The sequence below is a fragment of the Chionomys nivalis genome, chromosome 7 (genome assembly GCF_950005125.1).
Source record: "Chionomys nivalis chromosome 7, mChiNiv1.1, whole genome shotgun sequence".
Lineage (NCBI taxonomy): Eukaryota > Metazoa > Chordata > Mammalia > Rodentia > Cricetidae > Chionomys > Chionomys nivalis.
Window position 1 is genome coordinate 56,137,857 of NC_080092.1, and position 27,550 is coordinate 56,165,406.

The 27,550-nt window shown below is 41.7% G+C and overlaps 1 protein-coding gene across 1 annotated transcript in view; it reads right to left on the reverse strand.

Annotated features, from left to right (window-relative positions):
• Nucleotides 1–27,550, reverse strand: part of Rpa1 (replication protein A1) — a 52,511-nt gene that overhangs the window by 23,329 nt on the left and 1,632 nt on the right. The window contains exons 2-5 of the mRNA XM_057776843.1: nucleotides 22,269–22,319; nucleotides 20,574–20,652; nucleotides 19,868–19,976; nucleotides 10,413–10,501 (exon numbers count right to left, since the gene is read on the reverse strand). Coding sequence (XP_057632826.1) covers nucleotides 10,413–10,501; nucleotides 19,868–19,976; nucleotides 20,574–20,652; nucleotides 22,269–22,319 — 328 coding nt within the window. The remainder of the gene's footprint in view (nucleotides 1–10,412; nucleotides 10,502–19,867; nucleotides 19,977–20,573; nucleotides 20,653–22,268; nucleotides 22,320–27,550) is intronic.

Genomic DNA, 27,550 nt, shown 5'->3' on the forward strand with positions numbered 1-27,550 from the left:
GTGAGGTTCATGGATATGTTCATACCTGTATGTCCTCAGAGGACATCTTGAGGGAGTCAGCCCTAGGGATGGAACAAAGGCCATCAGGCTTGGGGACCAATGCCTTCACCTCCTTAGCTATTTCAGGGGCCACTCCTTTTCTACAGTCTCTAAATCACCTAAAGTAGGGAGCTCCAGTTTTCAGAGCCATGCTTGATGCTGCGTACCTGACTGAACTGGACACGGTCACTGGACACACATTCAATTTCTATAAAAAGATAACTGAGGACCGAGGACTGACTCGGTTGGTAGACTGAGCGTAAAGACCCTCATTTAATCCCTAGAAGTGGCTGTTGGAAAAGTGAAGTCGGACTGGAGAGGCAGAGACAGGGAGATCCCCAGAGCTCATTAGTCAGCTAGCCCAACTGATGGACCAGGTTCAGTGAGAAAGCCTGTCTCAGAAATAGGATGGGGAGTGACCAAGACGACACCTGACATGGACCGCTGGCGCCCCCACACATGTACATACAAAGATAACTGCCACTCAGGACTGTGCCATGCTCAAAGTCCGAGACAGAAGGTAAAACAGAGTAACCAGAGACTGGCAGAAGAGGGAAACAGAGTTCTGGATGCACCTGCAGCTTCACTTAGGGAAGATTAAACAACACAACGGATTTAAGGTCACTGTGCTATGCATGTAAAAATGGTAAACACCCAGTGGTACCCGCCTGTAGCCACAGCTACTCAGGAGGCTGGAGCTCAAGGCCAGCACAGGTAACATGGATAGTCCTCCACCTCAAAGTTAAACAGTAAGTGCATATTTTACTACAATTTAAAAAACATACAACAATGTACCTATTCTAACATGTATATTTTTCATTTTTTTATGAGTTACAAATTTAGCTGAACAAAATACAACAATAGTATCAGACTCACTGAAGTTTACTACATAACTAACAAGTCTCCAGCTGATAACTCAACTGATAGAGCACCTGCCTAGCGCGCACTAGGTCCTGGTGGTGCATGGCCCATAATCCCAGCACACAGCAGTAGAAGTAGGTGGGACAGAAATCCAAGGCACTCCTTCTCAGCTACACAGTGAGTTTAGATCAGTCTGGGATACACGAGACAACAGTAACAGCTATTATTACTGTTTTTCAGAGGGTTTCCTCTGAATAAGGACCAAGGGCTAAGTGCACTTTCCCAGTAACTGCTAGCACTGTGATGGAGACAGTACTGCACCCTTTAACATGGTGGAGGAGAGGGAAGCTGGTATTACTCAGCTCTCTCTGGTTAAGTTCATGTACCACACCATCATGTGCTTAATTTGTAAACAACCAGTCCTGACAATAATAATTCTAATTATGTAGAACATTAGAACGTAAGATGTGGTAATTAGGAAAAGCTACTAATCCACTTAATAGAGCAGTAACCTTTATCTCTTACAATTCTGGTACAAGAGACAGCCCTGAACCAAACGATGGCAAGGATTCCAAAGCATTCTAAATAGCAACAATTGCCCTTCAATTAGCACACTGTAACGCAACAGCTGCCAGTCCATAGCTGAGGAAAAATCTTTCTAGAAGCCAAAATGATTCTGCAAAGCAATAATGTAGGCTCCGTTTATAATAACCTGTCTTGTACTACTTGCAAATCAAGCCATCTCAGTAGGCTAGATCAAGATAGTAATTCTTCAGCTCTCTAGCTCTGGCTGGCTACACACTGGCTCTAAGGCAGAAGGGAGCAGGAACTGCGAGCAGACTCCAGCTCCTCAGGTAACTTGCACTCAGACCGATAATTTTTACTATCTATTATGGCAAATGAGCTGTGGGCAGAGAAAAATTCACAAACAAACCCATCAACTTCCCAAGCCAAGCACTTCCTTGACAATAACTAAATAAATAATAAAAAAGAATAAACAGCCTGCCATGGTGTTGCACACCTTTAATCTCGGCAGAGGCAGGCAGATCTCTGTGAGTCCAAGGCCAGCCTGATCTATATAGGTTCAGGACAGCCAGCTACACGGTGAGATTCTGTCTCAACCTCCAAACCAAAGAAAACAAACAAAAAAAGAATAAATAGAGGATCAATACAGTATTTCTAAGCTCCTGATGACAGAAAAGGGACATGATCAGGCTGAATATAATTCCAATACGAATAGTAAACTAATATTGTATGATACATTTAAGTTTGAGCAAGCTATTATCACCAGCATAGAAGACATGAAGAATTTGCATACAAACACACACTGACAAAAATGCAGTCTTAAGTATTACTTTAAAAAACCCACCATTCCTACACAGTATATGCAGCATGGACTGTGTTTGCAGTTTTATTTTGCACACTTTGAATCATCTGTCTTTGCTTGGTATGGCAGTAGTTGTAAAAGTTATATTTTGCATTTCAATGCATTTTGGAATTCCCACTGGTCTGGGCTGGGCTTGTTCACTAACTAATGATCACCTGACCTGTAAGAGGTCCTGGATTAGGTTCCAGAGGACACAAGTCTGACTTTAGTTCTCGGTCTACTCAGAAGCTGCTGCACCTTGAACTGTAATAGTCTCTCCAACCATGGCATTTCCACGGTGGCTCACGTAACAATGACATCAAACAGTAAATGATCTTTGACAGCAGACTCTTCTCAGCCTCTGTACTGCAGGTGATGTGGAAGACAGGCAACGGCCAGGTAAGCTGGAGAGAGACAAAGGGATTTTCCCTATAGCTCTATGGTTCTGACCCCAAAACAAAATCACCTTTTTGTCTTTCATTTATTACAAAGATTTGTCCCTGAAATACAGTGTCTGAGGAAACCATCTAGTTGAATAAATCAAAACGGTAGATAACCAATAGGTTCCTCCCCACCCCTAGACTGTTTTTTGAGATAGTCTTATATAGCCCAGGCTATCCTGGAACTCATTAAGATAAGGATGACTTTAAACGAATTCCCTGGTTTCTACCCGAGTGCTGGGATTACAGGAACAAGCCACCAAGTCCATCCCTTCGTTCTCATATTTCTCTGGTTTTAGTTGTTTTGAGACCAGTTTTAAGCTTACAGGAATCCTGTCTTAGCTTCCAGTGTGCCGAGGTATAGGTATGAAGTTTTAAAAAAAGATACATTTTATTTGTTCATTCTGGGTAGATGTGTGCACCTACATGTGGGTATATACACATTAATGTAGGTCCTTACAGAGGCCAGAGGCTTCAGGTTCCCTGGAGCTGGAGTTATAGACTATTGTGAGCCACCCAGTGTGGGTGCTGGGAACTGAATTCCTAATTGCTAAACCTTTCTCCAGACCAGTAATAAAAGTTTTATTCAGGCCGGGCGGTGGTGGCGCACGCCTTTAATCCCAGCACTCGGGAGGCAGAGGACAGGCTCCAAAACCACAGAGAAACCCTGTCTCGAAAAACCAAAAAAAAAAAAAAAAAAAAAAAAAAAAGTTTTATTCAGATGATAGGTGCAATGGCTTGTGTTTATAATCTCAGGAGGCTGAGACAAGAGGTTCAAGTTTGAGGTCAGTATGGGCTACATAGTAAGTGTCAGGCCAGCCAGAGCTACACAATAAGACACGGTCACAAAAATAAACATGGGGCTGGAGAGACGGCTCAGTGGTTAAGAGCACTGGCTGCTCTTCCAGAGGTTCTGAGTTCAATTCTCAGCAACCACATGGTGGTCACAACCACCTATAATGAGATCTGGTGGCCATTTCTGTCATGCAGGCATATATGCGGAGAACACTGTATACATAATAAATAAATATATAAATCTTAAAGCATACGTGAGGTCAGAGAGATGCCCCATTGGTTAAGAGCATTGGTTGCTTTTCCAGAGGACCTGGGTTTGATTCCAAACATCCAAATGGCAGCTTGGAACTCCAGTTCCAGGGGGAATCCAATGCCCTCTTCTGGTCTCCACAGGCACCAAGCATGCAAGCAGGCAAAACATTCATGTGCATTGGCTTAGGGTTTTCACTACTGTGAAGAGACTCCGTGGCCACAGCAACTCTTCTAAAGAAGACATTTAACTGGGGTGCTCGCTTACAGTTTCAGAGGTTCAGTCCATTATCGTCACGATGGGGAGTATAGTAGTGTACAGGCATGGTGCTGGAGCTGAGGGGGCTATACCTTGCAGACACCAGGAAGTTGACTGCGACACTCGCCAGCCTCTGCCTCCCCAGTTCTGGGATCAAAGGTGTGTCCCACCACCACCCAACTCTAAACTTTCCTTTAGTTCTTTTCAAAAATTGGAAACTTAGCTGGGTGGGATCTTTCTCTAAGATCACCACTCCCTTTATCTCATTTCTTAATCCATTTACCTCCTTGAACACAGAGTTTAGATCTATTCTACTTCCCGGTGCTCTTGTTCTCCTCAAAATTTACTTTTTGTAATTTACCCTGCTCAGCTTGCTCCTTTTCATTATAAATCTTCATTACAGTTATCACTAATATTGACATGACAGAATCTATACTGGGCTATTTTGAGATTTCTTCTGCCAACACAATTAATCCAAAACTCTTTGCTTTGAGTCTCAGGCAGACTCTTTGGACAAGGGCAAAGGTAGCCACTTTCTTCACCAAAATATCACAAGATACTAAAATTCTCTGAAACCTCTTGAGTGAGCTCCCGACAGTTGAGATAACTCTTAGCACCTCTGTACTCCATGCTCCTACTAATATGGCCCATTAAGCAGTGCTTAAAGCATTCCACTGCTCTCACGACCCAAAGTACCTAAGTTCAAATTCCTCCAAACAAACACATGGTCCAGCCTATCACAGCAGTAGCCCAGGCCCTCGTACCAACCTCTGTCTTAGTTAGGGTTTCTATTGCTGTGAAGAGACACCATGACTATGGCAACTCTTATAAAGAACACATTTAATTGGGGTGCTTGGTCACAGTTTCAGAAGTTCAGTCCATTATCATCAGTTGGGGAGCATGGTGGCACACACATATGTGATGCTAGAGCTGAGAGTGCTATGTCTTGGAGGCAACAGGAAGTCAACTGAGACACTCAGGAGTATCCTGAAACCTCAAAGCCTACCCCCACAGTGACACATTCCTCCAACAAGGTCACACCTACTCCAAAAAAGCCTCATCCTCTAATAGTGTCACTTCCTATGAGATTACCGGAGCCAATTACATTCAATCTACCGCATGCATTTAAAACAATAAATAAAACAAACAGAAGAACTATCACAGCAAAACATCATAAGCAAGTCACAAAGAATCTACAGCTCAGATTCAGAAAGTTGCACTTACATATTTAGGGGTATGTGTAAGGTATGTGTAGGAAAACAGGCTATGAATTTGAGAGGGAATGATAGGAGAGACATGGGAGGGATGGGGAATGGGAAGAGAAAAACCACACACACACACACACACACACACACATACACACGTCTACAATTCATATCTGAACCAAAGAACAACACTCCCTACTTTTAAAAGAACACTTGGAAATTAAGAAGAAAAAGACAAACACAGAAGAAAAAGGGCCAACTACAAAAAACATCTAGCTCAGAGGGCAAAACCAAAAGCAAAGGAGCTCTTGAACATTTCAAAGGATTGGCCTCGCTCAGAACAGACTAAACTGCACCACACTGCTCTTCACCTCACAAATCCTTTTCTTTCTTCCTGCTTTGTTTTTTTCCATGTGGGGCACAAGAGGAACATCTGAATTTGGTTAACTGATGTGTACAGCTCCTGAAGGACAAAGAAACCCTAAAATGTGTTATCTATAAAGGGCAGCAGTGGGCAGAGTATAATTTTCACTACACAACCCTGAAGTTCTGATTTCAAAGTCATGTATCTCTACTCAAAAATTAAAACACACATTAATGCTTGTTAAAGAAATGGGGCTGGCTGGGTAGTGGTGGCACACACCTTTAATTCCAGTACTCGGGGAGGCAGAGGCAGGCGGATCTTTGTTGAGTTTGTGGCCAGCCTGGTCTACAAGAACTAGTTCCAGGACAGGCTCCAAAGCTATAGAGAAACCCTGTCTTGAAAAACAAAAGCAAACAACAAACAAAACAAACAAACAAGAAAAGGAAAGAAATAGGGCTGGAGAGATGGTTCAGTGGCTAGGAGCATAGCACCCATATGGAGGCTTGCTGTTACTTCAATTCCAGGGAAGCCAACGCCCTCTTCTGACCTCTGAAAGCACTGAATGAATGCACAGGGCATGCTTATATACAGGCAAGCAAAACACTCACACACAGAAAAACTGTAAAAGACACAGATATATGATCATCTTAAGTTTCTTTTCTTTTCTTTTTTTCTTCAAGACAGGGTTTCTCTGTGTGTAGCCCTGGCTGTCCCAGAACTCAGAGATCCAGCTGCCTCTGCCTCCCAGAATGCTAGGATTAAAGGTGTGTGCCATTACTGCCCAACTTAATATTTATCATTTGTACTTTTAGTTTTTTGTTAAAATTTCAATTTTTAAAAACTGTACAGTTGGACTGGAGAGATGGTTCAGAGGTTAAAAGCACTGGCTGTTCTTCCAGAGGTCCTATGTTCAATTCCCAGCAGTCACACGGTGGCCCACAACTATCTATAATGAGATCTGGTGCCCTGTTCTATCATGTAGGCATACATACAGTAAAAACACTGTATTCATAATAAATAAATAATCTTTAAAAACTATATAGTTTTATGAGCAAACACGATAGCCAAACATACCAATATGAAATATAATGAATATATGAAATAGGTACATAATTCATATACATATGAAAATATATGAAAGATATTATCTAACATATATGTAAAATTCTGCAATATTCATTCACAAAATTTATATAGTTAAACATAATTTTTACAATAACAAAAAACTTTGAAATAAAGACTTCTGGATATATAAGAAATCTGCTCAGGAAATCCCCAATAATAATTTTCATTTTTGCCTGTGTGTCCCTCCAAATTTGTACTACCACCTCCTGACTACTACTTGAGACAGGGTTTCTCTCTGAACATGGGGCTCCTGTTCCTTGGCTAGGCTGCAACAAAAGCAGAGGTATTCCAGCAATCCTCCTGCCTGACCTTTCTTGGAGCCAATGTTATAAGTGTGTGTAGGCACCAGGCCTGTTACATGGCCATTGGAATTAGAACTCTGGTCTTCATGAGCTTTTAACTGCTAAGCCATCTTCCTGGCCCCCTAATTTGCATTTCTTAAAGCAACAGATTGTCAGAAAATGAGTATCAGTGGCATACTCAGCCACAAATGGAACACCTCTAAACACAGACAGACAGACACACAAAGCGGTCAGGGAGGACCTCTGGACAGGACAGGACCTCTGCTCTCAATATCTCCTAGCAGCTGTGGTTGCCTACATAAAACCATGAGGCCCTGTTTTTAAAATGCACTCGCACATAAACAAATATAAATGAAAACTTGAAGCAGAAATTATCAAATTGGTCAACAAAAGCAAGACATACTGCACACTGCTTAAAAAATTCAAATGTGCTAACCATATAAATACATTAAAAATAAGACTATGGGAAAAGGCATCCCAGATAGTGCTGACTTAGAGAACTAGTGAGGTGGTCTGGTTCCGTGACAATCGAGGCAGATAAAGCACTTCATGGACAATTCATCAAAAGAACAGTTATTCTAATCGGCCATACACTTCAGAATAGGGCTTCAAAATATAGGAGCGAGGCTAACAGAACTTCAAGAGAAACATAAACCTACAATTACAGTCGGAGAGGCTAGGACTCCTCTATCAATTGACATAGCAAGCAAACAAAAAGTCAGGAAGAATCTCAAGTACTTGAACCACACTAACTGGCCCTCCCATTTGTGCAATACTATACAACTACATACACTCTCTTCAAGTGAAGACAGTTTACCAAAAGGTATCATAATCCAAGGCACAAAAATAAAACTCTAACAGAATTTAATAGAATTTAAAACACACATCTGTTGTTTATCACAAGGGAAAAGTTATCAGCAGCAGAAAAGATCTTTAGAAAATCTCACACTTGTATTAGCATCGTTGTATGAGCAAAACACAGCGGCATAGCGGTGGCTGAGGTAGCAGGATGACGCCAGGGGAAGCCACTGGGTCAAGACATCACTAGTGGATTCAACTTAACATTTAAGGAGGAAATAGCAGGGACCCTACATGAACCTAAAAAATACAAAATGAATATTCTCCAGATCACCCTGTGTGGTCAGGATTACTCAGATACCAAAATCAAACTGACACAAGAAACCATAGATTAAAATGACTCAGAGGGGGCTGGAGTGGGCTCGGCGGCTAAGAACACGGACTACTCTTGCTCCCAGCTAAACTCTGCCCATAACTTACCAGAGAACCAGTTTGCCAGCCAGGCACAGACACACACAAACATGAACAAAAATAATAAAAATAATTCTTAAAAAAGATGCAAAAAATACTAAACAAGCCGGGCGGTGGTGGCGCACGCCTTTAATCCCAGCACTTGGGAGGCAAAGGCAGGCGATCTCTGTGAGTTCGAGACCAGCCTGGTCTACAGAGCTAGTTCCAGGACAGGCTCCAAAACCACAGAGAAACCCTGTCTCGAAAAAGCAAAAAAAAAAAAAAAAAAAAAAAAAAAAACTAAACAAAATCAAACCAGTTAGACTCAGCAAAGCAAACCCAAGTCTATGAAAAGAATAACCCACCACAAATCCAGACTATCCCAGACATTCCAGGTTGCTTTGGCATCTGAAAATCAATCACTGTAATCCACTATATTAGCTGACTGAAACAGAAAAGGCATTTGATAAAATTTGCCATTCATTCTTAACAAAAATGTCAGCAAACAAGAAAAAGAAGTAAAATTTCCTCAACCTGAAAAAAGAATTTACTGGCCAGGCATAGTGGCTCACACTGTAACCCAAGCACCCCAAGCAGAGGCTGGACTGGGTAAGAAGCACCCAAACCCCTAATAATCTGTGGAATTCCATCCCTGGATCCCACAATAGGACAGGAGAGTTGTCCTCTGACCTCCACACATATGCTGTGTAGATGCACACACACACACACACACTAAAAGATTTAAATTCACAAATTTCTGGGAGGAAGGATTTGAGACAGGGTCTCGCTCTGTAGCACAGGCTAGCCTGGAAAATGCAGTCAACGTAGACTACTAAAGTCTTCTGACTCAAACCTGGCGGTGGCGGCGCTCACCTTTAATCCCAGCAATGTGGAGGCAGAGGCAGGGAGAACTCTCTGAGTTCAAGGCCAGTCTGGTCTACAGAGTGAGAATTCCAAAACAGCCAGATTTACATAGAGAAAAACCACCTGTCTCGGAAAATTGAAAGAACAAAACTTTTTCTGACTCAGCCTCCAGAGTGCTGGGATCACAATCATGAACCATCTTCCCCAGCTCTAAGGATAATGGAACAAGGACAAGGGTTGCCTGGGAAGAACGCAACAAGACCACCAAAGCTGGCTGATTCTGGTCTAGGCTGGCCTCAAGCGTGCACAAAAATTAGTAATTTTGCCATCAAGAGATAAATGTTGCTATCAACCAGCATGTGGGAGGCAGAGGCAGGGAGACGAGACTTCACAGGGTTTGAGGTCAGCTTTGGCAGCACTGGGAGCCAGGTGTAGTGGAGTGTCGTCTGTAGTCCCACCACCCAGGAGGCTGAAACAGAGACACTGAGTTCAAAGCCAGCAAGTGCCACCAAATAAACATGTAAATTTCAAAACAAAAACAAACCAATAACCAAACCCCATAAATCTCCTCACGATAAATACTAAGAAGACACTTCTTGGGGCTGGGAAATTGCTCAGTGCAGTAGAGAACCTGCCATTCAAGCACTGAGCACCCTTGTTCAGATCCCTGGGGCTTCCAGGTTCAGCAGGAGACCCCCTCTCTAGAAATAAGGTAGCAAGCAATAGAGGAAGACACTGATTTTTGTCTCTAGCCTCCATGTACACACATGCACAAATACACACATGTTCACAAACCACACACAGAAATGCACCTGGCTTCCTCCCTCACACTACAGCTACCATATAAATCCTGCATTATCAGAATATTCTAGGTTCTTATTTCAGTCAACTCTTAACACAGAATGGCCATTACATTCTTTCTTAAACTTCTCCCTTTTGTTTATATATAATTTCTTTAGCATTAAAAAAGTAAAATAAGCTGGGCAGTGGTGGCACATGCTTTTAATCCCAGCACTTGCAGAACAGAGACAGCTGGATCTCTGTGAGTTTGAGGCCAGCTTGGTCTACAGAGCTGGTCCAGGAGAACCAAGACTACACAGAGAAATCCTGGCTTAAAAAAAAAAAAAATAATAATAATAATAATAATAAAGCAACAAAAAAATAGGACAGAATAAACCGGTCTCTACCCCTTCTCCTGATTCACCATTTTATTAAGACTACTAAATCACAAAGCGGTGTTCTAGATCTACAAAGCTGTATCCACTAAGGGCTACAACCTACAAGGAAGATTTTACCTTCATTATAGGGCACTGGGTTCCCAATTTTTACTCCAACTGCTTCAGCTGACTTCACAACTTCCACGTCCATCAAAATAACCACTCTCCTACAAAGACAAACAGACACAAGTTAGAAAAAAGAACTCTGGAGCTTTGAGAAGAACTAAACTTTAATGATTGTCTGGCTAAACTGTGTTTTTTATCAATCTTTTCTCACTCATGAATAACTTGAGAAGTGTTAATTCCTATGTAAATACTTCATTCACTAGTTACCCACACCAATGCTTTTTTTGAATGACTATATGGTATTTATTTCTTATCTAGTTCCTTCATTAAAACAGTACACCTTTCTATGTGCCATTATCTTCACGGGGACACTGATATAAGAATTCAGATTATTAAATACAAAATCCTACAGCACAAAAAGATGACCTGTGGTTCTGTTTTCAGAACCATTACTTTTTCCCAGAGAATACTTGCTGTGCAAGCGCCTGAGTTTGATCCCTAACACCCACATAAACAGTCAGATAAGCCGAGCCGCAGTGGCGCACACCTTTAACCCCAGCACTCAGAAGGCAGAGGCAGGCGGATTTCTGAGTTCGAGGCCAGCCTGGTCTACAAGTGCTAGGTCCAGGACAGGTTCCAAAGCTACACAGAGAAACCCCGTCTCGGAAAAAACAAAACAAAACAAAACAAAAAAGCCAGTCAGATGTGGTAGCACATGCTTATAATTCCAGTGCTGGGCAGTCAACCTAGCATAACCTGCAAGTTCTAGGCTAGTATACCTATCTCAAAAAGAAAAGTAGATGATACCTAAGGAACAATACCTCTGCTTCCACAAGTACACACACAAGTACTTACATACCACCACCACCACCACCACCACATTTCTTTTTAAAGTGGTCATGTGGCTTTATGGTCTGGCTCTGCTATGCTACCACCCTCCAGCTAATCTCGTCTCAGCAATTCAAGTGTGCTGCCCTCTAGCCCAGCTGTTTTCTTTCAGTTCCTGGCAGAAGTCATGCTTCCTCCTGCCACAAAGCCTACACACGGTCCTCCAACTGCATTTTTTTTTCATTCTGCTTCATCTAATATGCACTTTTTAGTTCTTATCTCAAACTTGGAACTGAACCAGGGACTTATTCATGCTAAGAGAATGCTCTACCACAGAGCTACGCCCCTCCAACCTCTATCTCAAATATCATTTCAAAAGACATTTTCTTGGTCTCTCATTTAGATCAGGTTTCTTTGTCTGACTACAGCCATGATTTCATTCCTTCAGAACATTACTTTTAGTTTTAAATTGATTAGTTATTTCTACTAGACTGTACTTTCAATAAACGCAGGTAGCCAGTTACAGTGCTTGATTAAGCAACAGCCCAAAGATGTCACTTAATACCTACACAAGATGTCACGATGTCATCTGCAGACTAAAAGAACTACCCACAGAAGGTTAGCTCAGTAGGTAAAGTGCCTGGACAATACTGAGTGTGAGCACTGGAGTTCAGATGCCCAGAAACCCAAATAAATGCCGAGTGGATGCGGTTATCCTCCTGTAATTCCATCTTTCAGAAAGGGAATCCCCAGCACAAGCTGGTTAGCAAGACAAGCCATACTGGAGAGCTCTGGGCTTGACTAAAACTCAGGAGTGAAAAAGTGGTTAAGGATAATGATTCCCAAGCCTTGGATTTGCATGTTCATGTACAAATGTTAACGTGCGCACACACACACATGCACATCACATGTACACACACATGAAACCTGAGAAAAGAAAAAAAGAGCTGCAACAGAAAAATGGAGGTAATTAACCACAGGTGGCGGGGGGGGGGAATGACAGAAAAGATGGGAGGATGGTGGACTGAAGGAAAGCCAGCTAGTGATCTGAGCAAAGGTGAAGCAATAACCACATTTTACTGTTTGGATGGTCTGGCTGCTGAAAGCTGGACTTCACATATGATTCAATATGTGCTACCTTTATCAAGTTATCCTTCCAGGATTATGGAACTTTAACAAAACAAGCCTGAAAAAATGATCTGCTATGAACTAGATATAGACGATCTGTTAAAGCTACCCGCTCAGTCAAATGTGGCGGTGCGTGCTTACAATTCTAGCACTTGGGATCAGGAGTTCAAGGATTACCTCAGATGCACAGTGAGTTAGAAGCCAGCCCGCGCTACATGATATCATGCTCCAGAAACCAAAAATAAAAGACAAAACTAAACAAAAAAGAAACATTAAAAAACCCCCACAACTATCTAGGGCTGGAGAGATGGCTCATCAGTTAAAGTGTATACTGCTCTTGACGAGAACCAGAGTTTGGTTCTGGGGGCCAGCACCTAGCAGCTCATCATTGCCTTTAGCCCCAGCTCCAGGGCATGATGTCTCTGGTTTCCGAAGGCACTTCCCCAACATATCACATGTATGCATAACCACAAAGACATACACACACACAATTCATTTGTTTTAAATTTTATCTTGGGCGGGGAGAAATGGTTCAGTAAGGAAAAGCACTGGCTGCTCTTCCAGAGAACCTATGTTTGAGTCCGAACTCCTACATGGTGGTTCACAACAACCACCTGTAACTCCAGATCCAGAATATCTGACACCTTCTTTCGCCCTCTGTAGACATCAGACACACACATGGTACATACACATGCAGGTAAAACATTCATAAACACAAAATTAAATTTTTAGAAATCTAAAATTATAACAAAATATTAAAAATGTATTCCATCTTATAACACATATATACATTAAATGAAATAAAGCAAGATGAATACAACTGCATAGTCTAATAATACACCAAACCCATTTTACAGAGAACATAGGTAACCTTTACAGGGATACCATAGCAAAATACAGACTATGGGAAACTGTAAGGATAAAAGACAAAGGAGGAACATATGGGTGTCAGAAGCTCTCCAGAGCATCAACCTACTGCTATGTTAATTTACTTTGGCTCCTGATTCAAATATGAATGTATATGCAAATGTACAGAACATACACATGTAAGTATTTATAAATTCATATATATGAGTAGTTGGAACATGAACACTGCTGGATATTTACTTTAGGTGCAAATGGTACCTGCCTTTCATTTTTGTGTGCATGGATGTGTATAGTATGAATGAGTGCATGCGTGTGTATGCATACATATGCATGTGGGTGCATGTGTTGCACATGTATGTGCACAGCCTGAGATCAAGACACCAGTAAGTTGAGTGCCTTTTTGTCCCCCTCGGGACAGGGTTTCTCCATAGGTTTGGATCCTGTTATGAAACTTACTTTGTAGGACAGGCTGGCCTCAAACTCACAGAGATCCGCCTGCCTCTGCCTCCTGAGTGCTGGGATTAAAGGCGAGCGTCACCACGGCCTGGTGTTGGGTGTCTTCTATTATTCTCCACACTTTATTCACTTACTCATTAGAGACAGTAGTCCTGGCTGTCCTGGAATTCATTCTGTAGACCAGGCTGGCTTTGAACTCAGAAAACTTCCTGCCTCTGCCTCTCAAGGCTTAGTTTAAAGTCATGTTCCATTATGCCCAGCTTTTTATATTTATTTACTTATTATGAGTGTGTTTGCATGCACACACTTGTGCTTTGCTACACAAGTGGAGGTCTAAGAAGTTTCAGGAGTTGGTTGTACAATGTGGGTTCCGGGGGGATCAAACTCAGGTCTCAGGCCTGGTGATAAGTGCCTTTACCTGCTAAACCATCTCACCATACCCTCCACCTTAATTTTTATCTTTTAGTTTTCTAAGACAGAGTGTCACTATGTAGCTATGGTTGTTCTTGATTTGATGCATAGACCAGGCTGGCCCTGAATTTAGAGATCTGCCTGCCTCTGCCTCTGTAGTACTAGAACTAAAGGTGTGGGTCACTCTGCCCAGCCTTCTCCCTTTTTTTGTTTGTTTGCTACAGTATCTCTGAGCCCAGAGCTCACCAACTGGGCAGACTTGCTGCCAGTATGCTCTGGGATCCACCTTCCTCCCACCTCCAGCACCAGGGCCAGAGTAGTGTCGCCATGCCTAGCTTTTTATATGGGTGGTAGGGATCCCAAAATCGTGCTTGTGAGGCAAGCACCTTACTGAGTTGTCTCCTCGACTCCAGTGCTTATTTTTCAAAACGAGTTGATCATGTAAATAAAAATGCTAAAATGTCTACCTGTGAAATAACATATCTGATTCTCACTTCAAAATTATCTAGAATATATGCGGGAAAAAACAAGGACAGAACAGGACCCGATGTCAAGTGCTATCTAAGTGAGGGCTATAGGGACTCAATTCCACTGTGTGCTCTGTATACTTTTATATGTTCAAAATCACGTAAAATATAAAACTGATTTGAGAAAAAAGAAAGGAAACTAAGAGGATTATTTTTTTAGAGACAGAATTTATTATGTAACAATAAAAGAACAGTTCAATATTAATCGGTTAAAATAATTCATACTATTAAAGGATTAAAAATAATATGATTATATCAAGCTGTTGTAAACGCTTTTCAAAAAATTCAAGAGCCATTCCTGCAAAACCCCAAGACTGAGCATGATAAAGTATGTGCACTTTACAAGATAAGTGATGCTAAGCACTGATACCAAAGGCAGCTCCATTGCTATCCAGCTAGAGCGGGTACCTGCCGCTACACTGTCACCATGGCTTTAATGGTGCTGACTGATTCAGAACCATTAAAAACAAAGAGACAGGCCTGGTGAGAGGGCTCAGTGGCTCAGTGGGTGTGAGCACTTGCCGCACAAGCTTCACACCCGCATTTGATCTCTGGTAGCCATACTGAAGGAGAGAACCAGCTTCTGAAAGGGGTCCTCTGACTTTCACACGTGCACAGCACACGTCTTCTTCCAATAATAAAACACTCAATTATGTCATAGCATATGTGTCCCTGCATACATGTGCCCTGCACAAATAATATACAAATATAAAGAAAAAACTCAAAAAGAAACAAAGGACAAATAATAAAGAGATAATTGTCTAAAAAATCCAACGCTGTCAATGGTAGGATATCATTATTCTTGGATGAAAAGACCCAATGTCAAAATATATCAACTCAATGCAATTATGCACATTCAAACAAGACCTCTGCTTGGTTTTTGAACTTGATATAACTCTTAAAATTCATATGGAAGAAAAAAACATGAAAACTGCCAACCAAAAGTCACTAAAATATCCACAGATGGTATTTTCGCAGAACATAATTACAAGGACGGTGAAAGATGTGCAGATTATCCACCCCGGCCTGCTGCAGAAATGGTAGATGGGTAGAGGAGTTTGGGAAAGTAGTCTAGTAAAAGCATTTTAACTAGCAACTTCTCCCCTAGATATTCACCCGTGCCCATGTCACCAGGACACCACTCCCAGGAGAATCTGTACATGGATCAAGGTAGTAGCTGCATTTAATTAACACACATCCTCTCGTATGCTTTAAACATCTCTAGATTACCTACGATAGCCAACATGATGCAAATAATGCTATACTGTATTATTTGGTGCCTAATATAAATATGGCTGTATATGTTCATACAGTATTTTCCCTGAATACTTCTGATCAGTTGAATGCACAGACTGAGAATCCACAAGAAAAGGGCCAATCATATAAAAACTTGTACACTAATCTTCAGCGCATTATTTAAAATGCACACAGACAGAAACAAACCAACAGCCCAGAAACTGAAACACAAGATAAGCAAAATGTGCTGGGCCTAGAGGTCCAGGTCTGTAATCTCAACTAACTGGAAAGTTAAGGCAGGAGGAGCTCAAGTTCAAGAACAGCCTAGGTAACTTAAGCAAGACACTGTCTCAAAGTAAAAATAAAGAGGGCTGGGAATGTAGCATGTAGCTCAGTGGTAGAGCTGCTGCCTAGCGTGCATGCTAACCCCAGTACAAAAAACAAAAAACAAAAAAAAAAAAAAAGGAGAAAGATAAGCAAAACGTGATCTGTCTATCCAACAGAATATTACAGCCACAAAGAGGAATGAAGTAGTAGCATGTCCTAGACCTGAAAATACTAAATAAAACAATGTCAAAAAAGGACCAGATATTTTATGACTCCATTTACATGAAATGTCCAGAGTCAAAAATCTATAGGCACAAAAAGATCAGTGGCTCTCTGGGATCCAGAGATCTGGGATTAGTAGCTAAAGGGTATAGAGTTTCTTTGTGGGAGTAAAAAAAAAATGTTCTAAAATTAATTGTGATAATGACTGTTTAACACTGTGAAGTGTTCCAAATAATTTCAGACTTTCAAAAGCTGTCAGTGACACATGAACACACGATCAGATCAGGGGGAAAAGTGACAAATTCAGAATAGACACCAGTCTCTCTACATCTGTGTTTGCCACCAACTATCAATTTTCCACACAGTTACCACAGTTCACTTTTGTGTTTTCAGGTCTCATTTTATTTGTGGCTTCTGGGAGAATCTCGTAGCAGCCCAGGCTGGCTGCAAACTCACTACAGCTGAGGATGACTTTGAGCTTCTTCTAATCCTCCTGCTTCCCTCTTTCAAGTGGTGGGATTACAGGGGTGTGCACTATGCCTGGGTTTATGTGGTCTCAGGCATGCTAGACAAGCACAGTACCAACTGAACCACATCCCCAGGCCTATCAGAGGAACTTCTGCAAACCTTTCAAAGATTACAGCACAGTGAAAAACACAACACTGTGCTGGACTGCTTGTCTACCATGTGTGAGGCCCTCAGTTACATGTCCAGCATCAGTGGAAAAGAAGTTAGACACTTTCACAACTCAGGGTTATATAGTTTTCTATACAAAGCCCAGTGTTCAATCCCCAGTACCATGGAAGTCTGCCTGGACTATGTGAGATGAGACCCTTTCTCATTAAATAAAATAAAATAAAAAATTTAAAACACCTGCTCAAAACCCTCTGGCCTGGCCTCCTATCACACTCAGAAAAAAAACATTCTCACTGGCCCTCTATGTGCTGCCTATTTAGAAAAGAAAATAAGTTAGATTCCTCACTCATGTCATATGTACTAAAATATGGTTAAAAATCTGGTCAGATGCTGGGCGGTGATGGCACATGCAGATATTTGTGAGTTCGAGGCCAGCCTAGTCTACAAATCAGTTCTAGAAACCTTGTCTAGAAAGACACCTTCCCCCCACCCCCCGGAAAAGAAAAGAAGAGAAGAGAAAAGAAAAGAAAAGAATTTGAAGCCGGGCGGTGGTGGCGCACGCCTTTAATCCCAGCACTCGGGAGGCAGAGGTGGATCTCTGTGAGTTCAAGGCCAGCCTGGTCTACAAAGCGAGTTCCAGGACAACCTGGGCTGTTACAAAGGAAAACCCTGTCTTGAAACAAAAAAAAAAAAAAAAAGAGAGAGAGAGAGATAAAAAGGTAAGCAACAGATAAATTCAGACACACAACACAGGCTCTCGGCAGAAGTATGAAACAGACACGCCATTTGCCATGCTTCAGTGTGAGCCAGGGTGGAGCCATGAGCAGAACTGCACTCAGTACAGAGAAGCTTTGCAGTGTCTCCCGGCAAGGACTGTAGACGATCCCAGAAAAGCCCTCTCCCTCAACCATGCCCTAGAAGTCAGAAGCTCTGCTTGTAGAACTCAAGACAGCCCGGAGCGAAGATAACAGACCCCAGGCAGGCAGGCTGGCAGAACTGTCCACAACTGTTCACACTAAGTGTGTAGAAAAGAAGAAATGACACAGCAACAGTTCAACACACAATGTACAAAATGAAAGGAACAAGGCACACGAGAAACAAAGAGCCTGGCAAACAAGAAAGCCTACGCTGAAAGTGAGACTTCCCAGAAGGGAATCGTAAAATAGACTGAATTCATTAAAATAAGAGCCAAAGATAAACCAAATTAGATCAAAAAAACTAAAAAAAACAGGACGAAATAACATTACACATTGATAGTTGATACTGTCAACCTGACAGAATAGAACCACAGCAGACAAACCTCTGGGTATGCCCCTGAAGGGTCTTCAGATTAGATTAACCGAGGTGAGAAGATCCACCATAACTGGGGTGACACCATTCTATGGACTGAGGTCCCAGACTGAATAAAAAGACTCTAGATGCCATGATGGACTGTACTCTCAAACTGTGAACCAAAAGACCCCTTCTCCAAGCTGATTTCTATCAGGTATTTTTGTCATACCAATGAGAAAGGATAATAGAAGATTCAATACTTAAAATATAAACAAACTTTATTTGCATGTTTGAGATTCTGAAGATCATGGGCCAGTTTTATGTAACACAAGGTCTGTTGGCTAAGGGTGATGGTTCGTATCTGTAATCCCAACTGCTGTGGAAGCAGTAAAAGCACCGCAAATTAAAGGCCAGTCAAGGCAGTTGATAAGAGACCGCCTTAAAATTGAAAGAAACAAGCTGGGCGGTGGTGGCGCACACCTTTAATCCCAGCACTCAGGAGGCAGAGACAGACAGATTTCTATGAGTTAGAGGCCAACCTGGTCTATATAAGCTAGACAAGGCTAAACAGTGAAACCTTGCCTCAAAGATAGACAGACAGATAGAAAAAGATTTTTTTAAATTTAACACCAAGTATAAACTTACCAATCAAATCTTAAATTGAATTTTTAAAAGATATCCAAAATCGACAACAGAAAGGATAAATGTTAAAATTAGAATACATATATAGCCAGTTAATATGAACTGAAAAAAAAGTGTTTCAAAATATACAGAGAATGAAACTAGAGAGATGGCTCAGCAGTTAAGAGCACTGACTGCTCTTCCAGAGGATCCTGGTTCAATACTAGCACCCACATGGCAGCTCACAACTGTCTAACTGTAGTCCCATGGGATCCAGTGCCTTCTTCTAGTATGCAGGTATACATGTAGACAAAAGACCCACATACATAAAATAAATAAGTCTTAAATTACACATACATACATGTAATATAACATATATTGACATAATTTCATCAACACTGGAATGCTTATATTTGATTTCCATGTGTTTTGGTTGCAGCCTATCATTGAAAATAAAATGAGAAAAAAGTACAGCAACCTCTCCCTAAAATAGTTGTTTTTTTTTTTTTAATTACGTCATTGTTTTAGCGAGGGGAGTGACAGTTCTGCTTGTGCTTCATTTCTAGCATGTAGCATCCTGCAAGTACTCAGCCAAATTCTACACTGGCTCAACACACCGACTACAAAAGACTCAAGATCACAAAAAAGGAACCAGACTGCATAATTAAATGTTTCTTTCGTTGATTCAACGATATTAACAATAATGCTGAAGAAACCAGAAATAAGTCGAATTGTGCATTCTACTCTTTCTTCTAGGATTTCCAGTTTGTTTCTTCTGCCATTTGTCCCTTGATGCCACAGTTGAGTCCCCGAGCTCAGCTGAAGCTCTTCGCTGCCTTGTTAAAAAGCCTCCCTGAACTTCAGCACTTGGCCCCTTCCCTGTCCAAAAGTCAGTTCCCAAGCTACAGTGGAACAAGTGGAGAACAAAGCACGTACCTTCCGTCTTTCAGGGTGTTAACGATGAATCGGTTGACCTGGCAGATACAGTTGCTGGCCAGCTGCTCCCCCTCAACAAGAGGGTTCAGCTGTGTGGCCAACATGAATGCTGCAAAGCAAAGAGAGAACTTCAGCCCCCAGTCTTAATCTGAGAACTGATCGCGGGGAAAATCATTACACACAGCTGTTTAAAACCCCTCAGCCTGCACGAAGTGTAGATCTGCCCCGTGTTAAAATCATCAGCTGGTCCTATATGTTATCTATTTCTCAATGACACCAGATCATTCTTACTGTCATTCCAGTTTCTTGGGGAAAATGAAGGCGATCTTTTCTAGGTCTTTAATGCTGTGACTAGAGACAACAGGCAAATATTCTAGAAGCCACCCCCGCTCCCAATCTTCTTTTTACAGCTTCTAAGAGAGAAATAAAACTCCTGAAAAAGTTAAGTACAGGATGGCTCACCCATCACACTCACAAAATGTCAATACTATCCTCAGGGAAATTAATCAAAGAAAACACACACCACCAGTTAGAGAAAATTAATTAATTTGAATGGCAGCTTTCCCCTCCATCCAGTCTACTGTCAGACCGGCTCTCTGCCAGCACCAGCGTGGACTTCAGGTGCTCCACACACCACAATCAAAGGGCACGGTGTGCTGCTGTTATTCAAGTATTCCCAGAGCCTAGATTTATTCATCGTACTCACAGGAGAGCGTGTTCAATCCATCACTCATAAGCAGTCGATACCGGGGTGGACTATTCCCTGTAGTAATGGGACGGATGTTCTAGAAAAGTTGATAAAAAAGTTGATTCATTAACCAGGCTGTCAGCCTAATCCCTAAGGGTAAGTAAACCGAAGTGGCAGAAGAAAGGACCTGCCGTTAAACCAAGACGAACTGCTTGCCCATCCTCCTGACACCTAAACACAAATGAAAGAAAATTGGATTGATGGTTTTTCCCACCAAACTCTCTCCACTAACGTTATTAAAAACAAAATAAACCGAGGTATCAATAATTGTGTGTTCTCTCTCCTGTATCTCAAAATTATATATAACATGGCACCTAACATACGCAAGGAACTGTTTAGAGACCATGCAGAAAATGCAAAGTAAAATTAAAAATGGAAAGAAAACAATTTCCCTAAAGCAACTCACAGCTGGTGTAGAGAGAAGTAGGTAGGACAGCACCTAGCACCATGTGGACAGAATGACTGGGGCAGAGCAGACACTGTCCTGGCCTGAAGGGGGCAGGGGCAGCTACTGAAGGAAGCTGACTAAGCAAACAGAGCCCAGGAGGGGTGACTAATTTCACCTACTGTTTCAAAATCGCTCAGTGGTTAAGGGCACTGGCTGCCCTTCCAGAAGACCCGAGTTCAATTCCCCACACCCACAGAGCAGCTCACAGCTATGTGTTGTAGTTAAATCCCAGCACTAGAGAGGAATATAAAACAGGAGAGGATTCCTGGAGGCAGAATCGCCATTTTCGGATTGAAGTAGAGGTAAGAGCCAGTGGCTGGCTGCTTTGCTTTTCTGGTCTTCAAGTTGAACCCCAATATCTATCTCTGGGTTTTTATTAATTCTGCTACATCCTGTAACTCCAGTTCCAGGGAATCTGATACCCTCATATGGGCATACATGAAGGTAAAAACACAAATGCACATGAAATAAAAATAAATAATTTAGGCCAGGCGGTGGTGGCACATGCGTTTAATCCCAGTACTCGGGAGGCAGAAAAAGGTGGGAGCTCAATGAGTTCGAGGACAGCCTGGTCTACAAAGCAAGTTCTAGGATAGTCAGCACTTTACACAGAGAAACCCTGTCTTGAAAAACCAATAAACAAATAATTTTTAAAAAAGCTGAAGGACGGCCGGGCGGTGGTGGCGCACGCCTTTAATCCCAGCACTCGGGAGGCAGAGGCAGGCGGATCTCTGTGAGTTCGAGACCAGCCTGGTCTACAAGAGCTAGTTCCAGGACAGGCTCCAAAACCACAGAGAAACCCTGTCTCGAAAAAACCCCCCCAAAAAAAAAAAAAAAAAAAAAAGCTGAAGGAATGATCCTGGAGTCTCCCTTCTGATATTTGAAATCCACATTACATTTTAGAATCTTAAATGATGGATCAATTAATTAAAAGAAATTTAAGTGGTAAAGCTCATCAAAAAATGTTAGTATCTATTTGTGTGTGGGGTGTGTGTATGTGAGAGAGAGAGAATGAGTGTAAGTGGATTCTGGGAATGGAGCAGAGAAAGTGCATGTGTGTGTATATGTGCGTGCACATGTGCGTGTAAGAGAGTGTGTGTTCTGGGAAGTAGACAAAACTGTATGTCTTTCATCAAATGCAATTTCTAATTACATATTAGAGCCGAAACATTTTTGCCCTGCTTCAAACACATGCAGGTACTTACAATGACTTGAAGGACGGGCTTTATGGATGTATCTCCCTTTTGCATTATGGTCTGAAAAAGAAAAAAACAGATTCTTATGAAAAAGTTGAAAAACAGCTTAAAGATTTTATTTATTTATTTTGGACAGTTAGCCATTTAGAATAAGCTAAAGATAACTATCATCGTAAGAGCTTGCCACGCCAGGACCATCATGATGGCTCAGTGGGCAAAAGTGTGCCTGCACATGTCTGAGAACCCGAGCTTGAACCCAGGAACTGGAAAGGTCTTCTGACCTCCATGTGCTCTGTCATGTGTGCAAACATGTCACACTAACAATAAGAGAAAGCCAAACTAAATTTAAGAGAACCTGTCAGAGGTAACAACCAGTAGAAAAGTTTTATCATTGGACAAATCATGGAAGTGCCAGTTTTGAAAGAAAAGTACATTAATATGTGTTTCAAAAGTAGTGCTGTTTTCTTGGGGAAACTGTAATGTTTGAACACTTACATTATCTACCTTGAGCTTTATTATTTGTTTGTTTTTAAAACTTGCTTACTGGTTTAAAGATAGGGTCTCATGGAGCCCAAGTCTGCTAAGTCCCTGTGGAAGACTTCTAGCACCCAATACTTAAGACTCTTCCCATGAAATCAGTGGTGATAATACATAATAAGGAATGGGGGACCACCTTTGCTATGTATCTCTAGTTGATCCTGAGACCTTCCTGTCTCGGCCTCCAGTGCTGGAATTACAGGTGAGTGCCACCACACTCAGCAGGAATATGAATTTTTGATCAAATAAAACATATCAAACATGGAAGATCTGTAAAGTGTAATGAGCCAATGTTTTCCACATGACTAATGCATGCTAACAGAAACGCACAGCAGAGCATGGTCACACATGCCTGTAAATCTCGTATATATTTGGTTGTGAGCCTAGCCTTTAATGGCTGAGCCATTCCTCCAGGCCATGCCTGTAAATCTCAAGACCCAGGAGACCAAGGCAAGAAGATCATGAGTTCAAGACCAGGTCCTACATACTCAATGGATATTGTCAAACACAAAAGTACCTCAAAGGAACAAAATTGGTGGTGTCAACAAACCACATACACAAAAGTAAACCCAAGACTGGGCTGTATGCTTGACAATGCCTGGTGACCTGAGTTTGAGATCCAGAACCTATGTTTTAAAATGTTCCATGTGGCGGCAGATGCTTGTTAATTCCAGTGCTAGTGAGGTAAGGACAGGCAGAAACCTGGGGCTCACTGGCCTGTCAACCAGCCTAATATACTCAGCAAACTGCAGGTCACTGTGAGAGACCCTGTCTCAAACAACACCCAAAGTTGAATTCGGGTCTACACACCTATGCACATGGATCTGCATACATACACACACACACACACACACACACACACACAAAATAATTAACTAGTTAATTAACTAAGTTAACCTGAAATGTCACTGGTTTAAAAGCAAATCTAAAATTTTAGAAATTTTAGGAGAAAAATATGGGATAAAAGATTTGTAACCTAGAGATAGGTAAAAATTTAGAATACGAAGTCAAGTGCAATTCAGAAAAGGAAAACCGGAGTTACAGTCTGTTGTGAGCAGCTACTTGTGTGCTAAGAATTAAACCTGGGTCCTCTGGAAGAACAGCCAGTGCTACGAACTAAGCCGTCTCTCCTGCCACCGTCCTGCACACCTTCAATCTCAGCACTCATGAGGCAGAGGCAGACAGATCTCTGTGAGCTTGAGGCCATCCAGTTACACAGTGAGACCCTTCCTCAGAAAGGGGGAAGGAGGGAGCGGGATCATTAAAAGACAAAGCCAGTGAGATGGCTTAGGGGGTAAAGGCGCTTGCTGCCAAGCCAGGTGACCTGAATTCAACCCTAGGTCCAATTGGTAGGAGAGAAGCAATTCATGTTAGGTAGTCCTCTGACCTCTACCCATGTTCAGTGGCACATGGGTACACACTCACATACATAAAGGCTTTAAAAAATGGAAAGGCAGGCCGGGCGGTGGTGGCGCACGCCTTTAATCCCAGCACTCGGGAGGCAGAGGCAGGCGGATCTTTGTGAGTTCGAGACCAGCCTGGTCTACAAGAGCTAGTTCCAGGACAGGCTCCAAAACCACAGAGAAACCCTGTCTCGAAAAAACCAAAAAAAAAAAAAAAAAAAAAAGGAAAGGCAACTTGGGGGTGTAGCTTAGTAGAGTTCTTGTCTAGTATGGAGCACTGTGTCTGACCCTTAAAACCTTAAATGAAAAGGCAACACAGTCTGAGAAAAATAGTTGTGACATTTATATTTAACAAAAGACAAACATAAAACAAATACTTCCAATTCATTAATCTTTCAGGATCTGCTCTTGTTCTAAAGCTTATGCTAGTCTGGAGCTCCTGATCCCCCAGCTTCTCCTGAACTGGGGCAAACAGTCACAAACTACCACAGGCTACACAAAACCAAATTCAAGACAACAAAAAAGTGTGTGGACACTTCACAAGCTATACAAATGGACAATAAAGACACCAAAGGATGTTCAATGTCATTCCTAATCAAGGAATACAGATGACAGTGAGCCAGCATTACACTCACACATTCATCTGGATAGCAACAGAGATGGACAGCACTACACACTGGCAACAAGAATTTCCATAAACACGCTGGAGAAGCAGGAGACGTCTATCAAATTAAGCATTCAGTTACCATATGACCTAGCCGCTGCACTCTCAGGTATTTATCTGTAAATATCTGGATTATTTTACAAACATAAGGAATTTAATACATATTACATAATTTATGTATATATTATGAATAATTTATGTGACATATTAAAATATTTATATGTATAAAGATCTATACATAAATGTTCAAAGCATCTTCATTTACAATAGCCAAAAAATAAAAATAAAGTTGGGCACAGGCCTGCAGTTCCATCTACTTGGCAGGCGGAAGGAAACAGGAAACAGCTGAGGCCAGGAGTTCAAAGCCAATCTGTAGAGTATAATGAGACTGTTTCTCAAAAAAGAACCAAAGCAAAACTGAAACTACAATCCCCCCCACCGCCCCCATACTTTTCTGGGAGGGTCTCACATAGACCAGGTTGGCACTGAACTATGTAGATAAGCACTAATTCTCCTACCTCTACCTCTCAAGTGCTGAGATTGCTGACAGACCAACCACATTAGAAGTTTTGTACAGCTGGGATTAAACCTAGGGCTTTATATAAAGTGGGCAAGCACTCTACCATCTCTGGACCTTTTTTTCTTTATACTTTGAGATAGGATCTTACAGCCTAAAATGGCCTTGAACTTTCAACTTCTGCCTAACTTGATTTACAGCTGTATGACTATTGTTGTTTTTAAATCTTTAGTCATTTTGTGTGTGTGTGTGTGATGTGTTGTGTGTATGTGTAGCTCAGAAGACAACTTGCAGGAGTCAGTCCCTCCTCTTTCCACCATGTAGGTGCTGGGGATCAAACCCTCGTCACCAAACTTGGTGCTTTACCCACTGAGCCATCTTGCAGGTCCCCATGCACAACTTTTTCTTTGAAAAGTTATTTCTTCTGGCTTGGGTGTGATAGCTTACATTTGTAATCCCACCACTCGAGAGGCAGAGGTAGGAGGACTACCAACGGTGGAGGCCAGCCTGAGCTAAGAGAGGTAGAGGCCATAGACTCCAAGGCCAGACCCTGTTTTAAAAACACTGGGTCAAAAAACAAACAAAAAAGGGGCTGGAGAGATGGCTCAGTGGTTAAGAGCATTGCCTGCTTTTCCAAAGGTCATGAGTTCAATTCCCGGCAACCACATGATGATGGCTCACAACCATCTGTAATGAGGTCTGCTGCCCTCTTCTGGTCTGCAAACACACACAGACATAATAAACAAACAAACAAATAAATATTTTTTTAAAAAAACAAAACACCAGATCCGCCAGGCAGTGGTGACACCTGTCTTTAATCCCAGCACTTGGAAAGCAGAGGCAGGTGGAGGCCAGGAGTTTGAAGCCAGCATGGCCTACAGAGCAAGTTCCAGGACAGCCAGGGCAACACAGAGAAACCCTATCTTGAAAAAAGTACACCAAAAAAGCCACTGGGCAAGGTGAAGCAAAGGGCAATGATTTCATTAAGCACCTTTTTATTCTATTTAACTTTAAACTCACATGCAGATTATTATTTTACTGTTCTTAATTTAAAATGTATTATAAACACTCAAAGGAAAATTTTTCTCTGAGACATAACACATACACTTAAAAGTACCTTAAATTGGGGCTGGAGAGATGGCTCAGGGGTTAAGAGCACTGGCTGCTCTTCCCATAGGTTCTGACTTCAACTCCTAGTACTCCAATGGTGACTCACAACTGTCTATAATAAAGCAATCTGATGCCTTTTGGTATGCAGATGTACATGTAGACAAAACATCCATATATATAAAATACACAAACAAATCTTTTTTAAATAGTACATTAAAATTTTCAAATAACATTACTAATAAAAAAATCACAAAGCAACAAAACGTAAGTCAATGAAATGAGCAGTTTATACCTCTTTGCATTTTAACTCCTTTGGCTGTAAAATGTGACATTAATATGAAAAATAACTGATATTGGAAATCATAAAAATATTAATTTCCTTTTCTTTTTTCTTTATAACTGAATTATGTAAATATATACACAAAGGGCTGGCCAGAGGTATAGTTTAGCAGTAGAGTGCCTGCCTAGTACACATAACTGAGGTCCTGGGTTTGATCTCCACACAATAGTTCCCAGCATAACCTCATTTTATGATAACTTCTGCCCCCAATAGTTGCATTTTCTGCTATTTGCTTATCCAATGGGGCTGGAAGCTTTTGTGCTAAAATGACACTTCTGTTAGCTAGTAACCAGGTAACCAGGGGCCTGCACACTCCATCACCATCAACACCTTGATACACTACAGAGCCCATCAAGGTCCAGCACTCCCGGCACTCAAGAGGCGGAAGCAGTGATCTCTGTGAGTTAAGGCCAGCCTGGTCTACAGAGAGTTCCAGGACAGGTTCCAAAGCAACAGAGAAACCCTGCCTCGAAAAACCAAACAAAAAATTTAAGTATCATTTGTAATTTGTCTTAAGGATACAAGGTGGCAGCCATAATGTTGATCAGGACCCTAGCTTCAACAGTAATACAAGCCTAAGGTAGTCAAATATTCCTTTGATTCTGACAACTGCTTTTTCCCTTCTTATTTTCTTCTAAGCTGGTTCTTTCCTCCGCCCTCCCACCTTTGTCCCTTTCTTTCTACTGTTTCACTCGTTCATACAACTAGCAAACACTTATT